The 12,185-nt window shown below is 33.7% G+C and overlaps 2 protein-coding genes across 3 annotated transcripts; both read left to right on the forward strand.

Moving 5' to 3' along the window:
- The first annotated feature begins 423 nt into the window (after window positions 1–423).
- LOC136206841 (uncharacterized) lies at window positions 424–6,434 on the forward strand. 2 transcript variants are annotated; one of them, XM_065998028.1, is made up of 6 exons: window positions 424–564; window positions 776–1,068; window positions 1,479–1,613; window positions 2,374–2,411; window positions 2,530–2,596; window positions 5,466–6,434. In XM_065998028.1, exons 2-6 carry the CDS (start codon window positions 838–840, stop codon window positions 5,820–5,822), a joined length of 828 nt encoding a protein of 275 aa, XP_065854100.1. In that variant the 5' UTR covers window positions 424–564; window positions 776–837; the 3' UTR covers window positions 5,823–6,434. The 2 variants fall into 2 exon arrangements, with proteins under 2 accessions (XP_065854100.1, XP_065854099.1); XM_065998027.1 differs by having other exon boundaries at window positions 424–545.
- Window positions 6,435–8,190: 1,756 nt separating this feature from the next.
- LOC136206842 (uncharacterized) lies at window positions 8,191–8,938 on the forward strand. Its single transcript, XM_065998029.1, has one exon. It carries the CDS (start codon window positions 8,484–8,486, stop codon window positions 8,724–8,726), a length of 243 nt encoding a protein of 80 aa, XP_065854101.1. The 5' UTR covers window positions 8,191–8,483; the 3' UTR covers window positions 8,727–8,938.
- The last annotated feature ends 3,247 nt before the right edge of the window (window positions 8,939–12,185 follow it).

Genomic DNA, 12,185 nt, shown 5'->3' on the forward strand with positions numbered 1-12,185 from the left:
AAAATTCGATTTTCCCGTTTTACCAATGTGCCACGTCAGCACTTTAACGGTGTTAAGCCAATTTCCGTTTTTTGGGTAACGGCGCAAACCACAGTCCTTTTTTTTGTAATAACAAACCACAAGGGTTTTTTTGGAACAACATCAAACTACAGGGTTTTTTTTTAGAATTTACCCTATATAATATATTAGTTTTTATTTTATTATTATATTTATCTATAAAAATATTATTTAAAGTAAATGTGAAAATTAAATAATAATATTTAATTTATATAACACATTTATGTCATTAATTGTAATTATTAGATTATATTTTTATTAATATTTATATATTACGGGCCAAAAACTAGTATATTCTCTAAATTACAAAATTTATGGTTAATAAATATGATAAATTAAACAGAATAACATATGGAAAAGAAAGAGTATATTTATCGTTTGTTTTTTCAGTTGTTTTTTCCTCTGCCTTTCATCCGACCATTTTGGCTTCATCGGAAGGAACAGAGTCAGATAGGCTTACGGAATCTTCAGACGATGAATTCTGCGAGGTTAGTTAGTCCGATTAAGGTAACCGAAAACGTTCTACTGCTTTTGTCAATTAGTATTGTTCAGAGTACCTCATTATTTCATCATCTGCTTCAAGTTAATGGTAGTCAACTCATTTTCATTGACAATTGTTGAATTTAATTCATCTTTCTCTGATTAATTTAGGGGAAACAGGTTTTTTTATGTATGTATTTCTTAATGTGAGATTGTGTTTTCCGTTGAAAATTTGAAGGGGAAATGAGATGCAGTGAAGTTTCCAGTTGGGTGGAGTAGCTGAAAATTCATCGGAGAAAAATGGTGTCACAGTGTTGGAGTTATGCACCTTATTGCAATTCGAATTCTCTGTTTTCAAAACCAATTTTATCTGGCTTCTCAGACTCCAAAAACCACCGTTTTTACAGTTTTAGTAAGTGCAGTCTTTCCCTTTTTAGAATGCCCAAAAAGTCATCTAAGACTAGTACTAGCCCTAAAATCACTTGCTTCCAATTGAGCCTTGAAGACATTGCTGGGATTGCTCAGAACAAGGTTTTTTTGTTTTCAACTCCTTTTTAGGTTATACGTAGAATTTCAATTGGGGCTTAATACATCAGAATCCTGTGTATTTCACCAAATAATCCGATTGGCTTTCTGAATTTAGACGTCTCATTGGACTCCCGAACTTGCTTAAAGTGACATGATTAACACCATATTCTTTACATGACAGAGTAAGTGGAAGATTTGGGCAAGTTGAAGTGAGAATCATTTTAAGCAAGTTCAGTAGTCGGTAGGCCTACTTTAAGCAAGTTCAGTGAGCTAATAGGCCACTTTAAACATCTCCAAAGTTAAGGAGCGCAATCGGATTGTTTGGCCAAGTATAGGAGGCCTCTGATGTATTAAGACTTGATTTGGTGTTTGTGTTCTTAATTGATAATTTTGTGATTATTGGTTTATTGTAGGTATTAATAGCAGCTGGTGTATCAGCAGCTGTTGGTCAACTATCCAAGCCCTTCACTTCTGTGATATTGTATGGCAAAGATTTTGATCTTAAGGTTGCTCTTCAGGCTGGTGGCTTCCCTTCTACCCATTCCTCTGTATGTTTTTTTCAACATCTTTCTTCCTTTGTTTCTTCACTTTTTCTTTTTATTGCACTTCTGTTTATTCTGCTTACATCTTGGCACAATCATATTTTTGGCCTTAGCACTTGTCAAGAATTTGATATTTAAGACTTTTAATCTGGTGACATCTCACCCATATACATAGATTATTGTTCTGACATGACAATACGATTTGTAGAGATGACTCGCCTGACATGACCTGTTTGACAGGATTGTAATTTTTGTCATATATAATCATGTGAACTGGAATACATAGATCACGTAAGACAATTAAGACACGACAACCCGTTTTGACACCTTTAATTCAACCCCTGATTGATGGCACCATCAAGCGTGCGTCATATGCACCCTTAAGTGGTGCGTGGCATTAGCTACATGACACATTAGACATTCCAAATGGCGCATATGATGCATGCCTGACGGTGCCATTAGCTAGAGGTGGGATTAACATTGCCGAGTATATGGGCTAAATGTAAAAAATTTAACAAGTACAAGGTTAAAAATATGAATTTTGTTAAGGGTGTCGAAATGGGCTGCCATGTCATAATGTGTTATGCGATATATATGTTTTACATGATTATATATGATATAAATGTAACAAAAATGATAATTGAGTCATGTCAGGCCGGTTGTCTATGCACATCATGTTGTCATGTCAGAATTTGACAGCCTTAATTTTTCCATTTCTTTTCGAATTGTATAGCTGATTTACAGTTGATTAATTGGTTGCATGTAGGCTGTTGTTGCGTCTGCTACTTCTCTTGCCTTAGAGAGGTAATCTGCTCCTGCTATTGCTTTTGTATCTGTTTTTCCTCCTCCTTACTTCTTCATTAAATACCGATTTCTAAGTTGGAAGCTTTGTGAACTAATGGACTTCTATATTTCATTTCAGGGGCTTTTCGGATTCAATTGTTGGCCTTACTGTGGTTTATGCTGGTCTTGTCATGTACGATGCTCAGGTACTGAATTTCATTGAATGTCTGATTGAATATAATTGAGCATAATGCGACATAGTCAAAAGGAAATTCAATAGAACCATGAACTAAGAATGCATTTTGTTGGATAAAGTTTTATTACAATATACCATACTTGTTCCGTATGTCTTTTCTATGTTGCAATGACACTTCTCTTTAGTAGCGTTTTTGCATTCCGTACAGTGTCAGTGTCAGTGTCAGTGTCCCTCTTTGTTCCATGTCATGTGTCTATTTTTGTTTGAAGGTTATGTTTTAGAAATAACATTTTCGGTGTCTGTTTTCGTATCCGTGCAACATAGCGTCTTTTATATTTTGAACCCTTTTTGGTTTGTTTTTGTTTTTGCCTAATACAATGTTAGGCCCCCAAGCTTGTCCAGAAAAGACTGATGACCCTCCATCTTTGAAAACGACTATTTAGCTCCATGTCGTTGCTTAAAGTGACATGATTAACCCCCCTAAGTCCTATGTGGCAAAGCAAGAGAAAATTTGGACAAGTTGAAGCATACATCAGTTTAAGCAAGTTTAGAAAGTCAATAGGTCACTTTAAGTAATTTTAGGGTGCCAATAGGTCAATCACTTTAAGCAAGTTTGAGCAGTTAATCGGTTGTTTTCGCAGTTCGGAGAGACAATCAAACTTTTATGGCCAACATGGAGGGAATGTTTATGTATGAGGCATTTTTTGCCATGTGTTTTTCCTCATTTTTTAGGATTCTTTACTAGATTTGAGTGATACTGATTCATGCATTGGATTTTAGTTTGCTATAGGCTTGGAAATGTTCTTTTACGTTTTGTTTTCTCCTTATGGACAAAGAAGATATCCGGGTAATGTTATGATGTTAAATTGTAACCAAAAAAGAAATATTCATATGTAAAACATGAATTAGGACTTAAGTTCTTGCTTGCAATTTTTCAACCCCTGTAATCATTCTGCCAAGTCTGACTTTCAGGAGTATAGGCGAACTTAAGCCAATACTCATTAGTCACTTCTGAATACTTTCCCACAAGATTTCCCTGTGTATAAAACCTCGTACCTCGTAGGAGCGCCGGCACACTATGGCCCGACGACCCCAAAATGTCCATAGGCTCCTTCCCTATTGAGACATCTCTTTCCCAAGGACAGAATGCTTGCCTCCTAGTCCCTGATGGACAAGCGTAGACCACTTAAGCCAAGTGCATGTTCACTAGCCCAGGGGTAGCAGAGATCCTACACCAATGAGTTTTGTCCCCTGTAGTAATCCGTATACTAGCTTTGATTCTGGGAGGAACAGCCATTGATATGTTCCGTTCATCATTCCCATTCTTGGAGCAGTACCGATGCTTGGGCCAATTAGCCTACAGGCCAACTACATCCCCCTACACTATGCTGCACTTGGAAAAGTTACATCTCATACAGTTGAGTTGAGTCAACAAACTTTGACTTGGAGAAACTTTCTTTTGCTTAATCTTTTGATTATGCTTTTCATGGGTACAACACCATTTTTTTTTCTATTGTCTCTTTCATTTTTTATTTGACAATTCCTAAGCCTTACCATTAGATCCTTGTCTTGTTCTCCATCTTCCTTGCCGAGCCATAAACCCTATTAAGAACCATTTTGTTGCAGCCTAATTTGCAAATGTAGTACCTTATAGACTAAGTATTTACCTTCTGAAATACTCGTGAAGTTTTTTGCTTGAAAACAACTCAATCGATCACAGTCTAGAGGTTGACTTACGTGGAGAAGAGTTGATTGTACTTCGGTTAATTTGTCAAATATTACCAAGTTTAGGGTTGAGTTGATACGTAAACTTTGATTTGGGTTAAATTCATATCCTCTAGGGGCCATTTTGACCCATAATTCACTAAATTTGAATAAATGGTGCCTATTCAAGAATGAACCCGCTTTTCATTGAGGTTCTAACTCAATTCTCTTGCTTGAGGAGAAGATCATTTGGTAGGTTTAGATTGCTTATAGAGTTTGAAAATTATAGTGCAGAGTAGACTATTGGAAGACAATGTTTTATATGCTGTAAATTTAGCGCCAAGCTCCGATTGGAGGACAAGAATGACAATGGGACATGAAGAAGAGACATGCTATGCTAGCATTCACTTAGTCCAAATAACTACTCTATCATTCATTTATTAACCAATTTAGTCCAACTAGCAAGTCGACTCAGCTAACCCAATTGGTACAAAACAAAACATACTTAAACACCAAATCAACCCAGTAGTTGCACTAAAATTGGTTCAAAAATTAAAGGTGGAAAATTATTTGGTTACCAAAGCTAATTTGGACTAGTACCGACGTGTTGATACCCTAGAATCTTTTTTAACAAAATCTGGATTCAACCGAATAAAAGGTTTGATCTATGAAGAAAAAACAAACAAACAAACTAAAAATTAACGGAGAATACATCAAGAGTCTCTTGTATTTTGGCAAATAATTTGATTGGCCTTCTGAATTCTGGATATCTATTAGCCCTCCAACTTGTTTAAAGTGATCTATTGGTTCCGTGAACTTGTTTAAAGTGATACATGCTTCAACTAAATCTCCACTTACTCTGGCACATAGGACTTAGCAGGCTAATCATGTCACTTTAAGCAGCTTCAAGGGGCTAGGGATGTTTAGGTCAACAGTTAACTTCATCTCAAGATTTATACGTCATGTTCATGCTTTCACTGGCAGTGTATGATCATTAAGTGGCAACACGGGTTGTTGTGTTATAATCATATATTCTATACAATTAAATATTGTATACATGCAACAAAATGTTAATCACGTCAAACGTGTTGTTGTGTTAGTCAATTTGTCTCCATAAATCGTGCTATCGTATCAACAGAGCTTGTTCTTCACTATTATTATTATGATTTTGTCAGGGTGTAAGAAGAGAAGTTGGAAATCATGCAAGAGTTATGAACAAACTGGTAAGTAAGAAGAAGCAAGTTAACTCAGTAAATGATTCTCAAGTACTGGAAACTTCTTCATCAAAGGAAGGAAGACCTTATGTAAATGAACTGCCAAATGCTACACCTTTTTTAGTTAATTCAGAAAACAGAACCAGACAAGCTGCTCAGTTGTTGATATCTCCAAGCATTGATGCCAAAGAAGAATCAGAAAACTCTTTGGATAGTTTCAATCCATTGAAAGAATCAATTGGACACACTGAACTTGAAGTCATTGCTGGTGCTTTCTTGGGCTTCTTTGTAAGTTTGGCTGTCTATGCAACTTTGTGATATTATATATGGGAATTAAGGGTCAAAATGACCCTGAAGTTGGCAGGCGGGTTCAATTAGTCAAATTGAAGTTTAGGTATCAACTCAACTCTGAATTTGACAAATTAGCCCAAAAACAATTGGTTTTACAGTCATTAAGGTGCATGTGAAAATTCCTGTCGGTTTTAATACTTGAAAGTTTGTCAAATTTGGGCTAATTTGTCAAGTTTTGCTAATTTTGGAACTGAATTGATACTTAAACTTCGATTTGAGATAAACCGACCCTAACTACCAACTTCAGAGCTATTTTGACCCTTAGTTCTTATATATATGGATAAGAGTCAAATTTGCCTCAATCTTATGGAAAAGATTAACTTTATTTCAGAGTCCTTTGAAGTGTTTAAGTGTAAAAAAACCACATGATATTTTCTTGGAAAAGTAAAAAAAAAAAACCTTATGTTTCATCGATTTGGAAAACTAGATTTCTTACAAATTGATGAAAATACAAATTTTTTTTTTTTTTTTTGTATTTTCCTCCTTTTTTAGCTTTTTCCTATTTTCAATTTTGTTAGCAAGTAATGTAAAATTACTTAACCGCATGAAATGTAATATTTTATACATATTTCTATTTAATATCAGATTTTATAGATTTGCATTATATGCAAATTTAACGGTAAAAGTTTGATGTGTCAATTTCATAATTATGTTATGTGATCTATAAATTCTATCCGAGTAAAGACGGAGATAGAAGATAGGAGATTATGGTGCACCTTAGACGCCAGGAACCACTCTTGTGATTTCACTCCTTTTTTCTCCTTTCGATCTTCATGTGCAGGAATGCTAATTGCACTTCTGCAAATGGAGAAAGGTGCCCAATCTAGTCTAAAACGATGTTGTTTTAACTTGTACTGGGATAAAAAAATTATACTCCTTGCTTTAGTTGATTAAATCTGTCACTACATGTGATCATATATATATAAAAATATGATAGTAATATTAAAGCAATAGTGTTTATATGGACCATGATGATGATCAAATGAATTTGATCATTTACCGTTAGATTTAGACGGATTAAAATTTTAAGATGGATTAAAATCTTAGGGTGAATTTGTTGTTGTTGTTGTTGTTGTTGCGGTTTGTTGTTCGAAAAAGTTGCTTTTTGAAAAAGCAGGATTCTCTGCTTTTATAAAAGGTTATTTTTCAGATGTAAAAGGCAAACAAGAGGTCACTAACTAAACATCTGAAATTCTTATTTTTGAAATGAAAATACAAACAGAAGTATGAAAATGAGCAATCAAATACCTTCAAAATAATAAGCTAGAAGAAGTTGAACACATGGACCAATGAAAGACCTTATACAAAAAGCACAATCATATAACTAAATTCTAAATGTATGCTTCTAATTCCTAAAAAGTGTTGTAACTTATGGTAAAGGAAGAGATACGAAAGTATATGACGCGTAGAAGTAATATTCACTCACATCTATAAACAGTGATTCCAAAAAAACACAAAGTACATATTATTTTTACTTCACTCCTCCTTTTTCTAAATCATTTCTAGATCATAGTCAGTAACATCATTAACTTAATCATCTGAATAAAAGGACATTGTACATTAAGGTGCTGTTTGATAAAACTGAAAATTAAGTGCTGAAAAAATAAGTACTGAATTTTAAGTGCTGAAAATATTGAATGATTTAATTTTTTTAAAAATATTAGTTGATAATGTTTAATTTAAAATGATAAGTTAAATATTTTGACTTATCAAAATAAGTGGTTTTTAACTTAATTAACTAATTTAAATGGTGAAAAAACAACCGTTATCAAACGCACTTAAATTAAATAAGTGTTTAATATTTTAATTTAAGCAATTAAGTGGTTTATCAAACAAGGTCTAACATTCTGTTAACTTAAGAGCCAACCTATCAAACCTTACATTTAGATTGAAAGACTCCGAAATAATTTTAGATTTTATTCTCGTTTTAAACAAATTGAAAGGTATTTAAGAAGTTTTTTTCATATTATTTAATTTATATTGAGATACAAATATTATGACCATATTTAATAATTAAAATAATAAATTTTTTTATAATAATTATGAATCCATATTACACGTGTCAAAATATATATATCATTTATTTGATACGGTACTTTAATAAACAAATAAATAAATGGATAGGTTTTTTGTTCACAAAAAAAATGGATAGCTTAGGTGGCATAAGAGATGGACGATGGAAAAAAATCATTTGGATGAGAAAGAAAGGAGGTGTAATGATGCATGGATACCACGTTGCAAGCTTAAATGCCAGAATATGCCACATCAACTGCTAACGTGTCAAACTGTCAATTCTATATATATTCTCTCTTATATTACACCGTTGCAAGCTTAAATGCCAGAATATGCCACATCAACTGCCAACGTGTCAAACTGTCAATTCTATATATATTCTCTCTTATATTACACTGTCCATCTCAACCATTGATATGAAACTTTCAATCATCAACGGCTGTAATCAAATCCTTACTACACACACGTCAACCGCTGATTTGAAATCCGTATATCAGCGGACAAAAACAAACAGTCCTATCGGATTACGATAGGACTGTGTGAAGCGGTGCTCATACTATAAAAACGGTGAGCCAGATGGCCGTTTTGCACAATTGAAGCATATTTTGGATAGAGATGTCGGGAGCGCAAGGAGCACAACCGCCGGGATCAACGACGGCGACCACGTACTCGTCGGTCGGTGGAGGAGAGAATAAAACCAAGGCAGAGCTGCGTTCAAGGGAGGATCAGGGGATGATTCAGATTGATAAAATCCAGGATAAAGTCCCTGATGCAGCCGGCAAAGGTGGTCCAGTGTTCGGCGCCGGAAAAGATGAGGATAAGAAGGATTTGGGTGTTACCGGCACCGGTCCAGCTTAGCTCGTTCGTTAATGTATATCATTGATGTTTTGTGTAAATATTATTTATATCTTTTATGTAAATATATGTAAAAGAAAATTAATAATTACCAATTGAATTAGTTCAATTGGTACATCCACCTTCATGGGTTAAATATTTTGTTGTTTAAAAAAATACTTTCCTTGGGTAAAATTGTTTTGAATATAAACCTTCGGGATATTTTTATATTTTAATTTTATTAATAGGATTGACTGTTTTTTTATATTTGTTATATTGTTTTGCAGGTGGGGTTATATTATCTTCTAAACTGAGGATTATGTTTTATGGTGGTTGATATTATTATTTTTTTGTTAAAGATATTTGTATATTTTCAAATTGAGGATTTTTGGGTTCGTGTTAATATTGTCAAATTTAATTTTTGGATTGTTGAGAATTTTTGGATTGATATAGTTGAATTTAGCGTTTAATAATTTTATAATAAAAAAATTTAAGGATTCAATAATTATTAAATAATTTTAATTTGGAGAGAATTTGGAGTTTTAAAAATAATTTTTTTTTATAATTTAATATTTTAAATAATTTTAATTTGTGGAAAATTTAAAATTTTAAGAATAATGGTTTTGATTTGTACACGGTTTTGGGAGAAGTTATAACTTTGGTGTGATAAACTGTTTAGTGTTGATTCGTACAACTGGTTAAGTGATTCTATTTTACGTTTTGGTGGAGGGTTTTGGTGGAGGGATATTAAAACGAAGATATGTGGAATCAATTGGTTATCATGTAATATGTGGAATCAATTGGTTATCATGGGAGGACTTACGGACTTACTAATAATGATTCGTATAGTTGGAAGCGATTTTATTTCACGAGTGTTTTTGTTGTTGCAATTGTTGAACAGTTTCAGATGTTTAATTTGCTCTGATAGAGGAATATTAAAATTAGGATATGTGGAATCAACGGGCTATCGTAGGAGGATTCATTAGCGTTGTCAGGCATCAGTCTTAATAAGAGAATGTTGTTTAATTAATTTTACTCATTACTCGTATTATGGTAAAGTTTTTTTCTTTTTCATGCAAGGGAGATTGTAGTTGGAGCGAAATGAGAATGTTAAATTATTTCTTGCATTGCAGTAGTTTTTATTAGGTTAACTCTTTTCCTCATGGATTGGCTTGGTAGAAGAAACAAGCATAGATAGGGTAGAAGATCTTATCATCTATGTAAGATCGTCACAAATTTCGATAAATTCCTGCTTGTTTAGTTGTGGAGCTGTAAAGCTGTAAGTGAGTTAAAGAAAGTCCATTCTTTCTCACATGACGAGCGAGGGAAGTGACAAATGAGATCTCATGTAGCAGTAGGTGTAGGGGGGTCGGAAGAAGAGGGAGTGTCTAGACAGACGTTTTTATTCCTGAGCTACAGTAAGTAGATTGAGAGGTCGTTCCGCCCGTTATCTCTCAAGATGGGTAACATGTTTTTAAAAAATATTGCTCCAATCTAACCCAGTGTGTGAGTGATCACAGTTCGTGGTAAAGAAAGACTTAATAGCACTTACCACACCACAACGTTTCCAACAATATACCACTCTTTTTAAAAGAATAGAGCATTATATGCATCCGGACTTAGTGTCTTGTTATCATTCAAAGAGAAGAGAGCATCTTTTTATTTCACTCTTAATGAGAAGTTTGTGTATTCCCCATAAAGGGGGTGACCTGAATTTTAGAAACTTAGTGATTTCAATCTAGTTATGATAGGTAAACAGGGATGACGATTCTCTCTCGTCATATCTAAATTCTCTTGTCAATAACATTTTCAAAGTTAAATATTAGTCGTCATATCTAAATTCTTTTGTCAATAACATCTTTAAAGTTAAATATTATCCGAATGGGGATTTATTTTGTTAGGTTGGGTTTCTCACCTCGCTATATTTGGAGGAGTGTCTGGAATTTTCAACTTTTACTTCATTTATTGGATATCGTTGGAAGGTTGGTAATGGAAAATCTATTAGTGTGTGGCAGAACTCAACCCATGGGTTAGAGATAAACAACTCCGTCGGATCGTCTCTTGGATTACTGGAAGGTTGGTAATGAAAAATCTATCAGTGTGTGGCAGGATCCATGGGTGAGAGATAAACAGCTCTATCGAATCTTCTTTTCGATTACTTCGGGTTTCGAAAACTTCAAGGTTAGTGATCTCTTCATTCCTAATTCGTTTGATTGGGATATTGAGTTACTCCATGAACTCTTCACACAACAAGAGACTAGTGTTATTTATAGAACACTGATGAGGTGGTTTGACTATGTTGATCTTATGATTTGGAATTAGGGTGTTACTAGGTAAAAAATGCTTATTGGTTGACCACTAATGAATTGGTCAAATTCTTCATCATCATTGAACAACATTCCTATCTTAAATGTTGGATCAACCATATTCTCAGGAGAATTGAATTTTGAATACCTTCTTCTGCCTCTATTTCTAGAATCTAATTCAAAATATACTGAGTCGACATATTTTGATGAATTTTCTTCTAAATTAAAGTTCTGTGTTGATCCCTCCCACTAGTGTTAACAAATGATATAATATTGGGTCTCCCTTTTCTAACATGTTCAACTCATTGTATCAAATCATTATCATCATGCTCTAAAATATAATCTGGATCAACAAAATCTTCCTCTTCCACTGCAGGTGTAGCTTCACGTTGTTGTGCATTTGTAGTTTGCTCTTCTCCCACATTTGTACCTTCAGGATCTCCGATATGTGCAGGTTCATCATCCCCAACATTTGTATGTTCATCATCCTCACCTTTTCCCTTTCATCATCCCCAGCAGCTGTAACTTCTCCTACTCCAGCACATGAACTCTCTACATAATCATAACTCATAAATGTATCACTACCATTAACTTCAGATTCTTTATTGTATTGAAGCATAAACATACCCCCTACTATCACCATGTTTTCTTTCTATAGAACCATTTTGTTCTGGTGTATAAGGACAAGCTAATCGCCGAACTATCCCGTGTTCTGAAAAATATTTTATGAACCAGATTGGAAGAATTTGATTGTTAAACCAATTTTTTTTTTTACAATTAAGCGAAATTTGATAAAGGTTTTGTACACATCCAATTTCTTTTTAAGAAAGTAGATCTGTATTTATTTAGTGCAATGATAAAAAAAAAAGAGCATATAATATGAATAATTATCATGCAATTTAATTATTGTAGGACTCCAAACATCATAATATATAAACTCCTATGGTTGTTTAGCAACAAAATTAGATTTAATAAACAAAGGTTCATGAATTTTGCTTAAAGGTAAGGTAAGTATAGTCTTACAGTAAGGTAAGGTAAGCTGTTACAGCGACTGCTATAAACTATATCATAGTAAGCAGAATAGCGTAATAAGAGAGATGAGGCAAGAAAGCTTTCTCTAGACTAAATTATAAGATTCATAAATAGAGTTCTTTTTATTATCAGAAGCTAAAATAAC

Source organism: Euphorbia lathyris, chromosome 9 (assembly GCF_963576675.1).
Source record: "Euphorbia lathyris chromosome 9, ddEupLath1.1, whole genome shotgun sequence".
NCBI classification, from domain to species: Eukaryota; Viridiplantae; Streptophyta; class Magnoliopsida; order Malpighiales; family Euphorbiaceae; genus Euphorbia; species Euphorbia lathyris.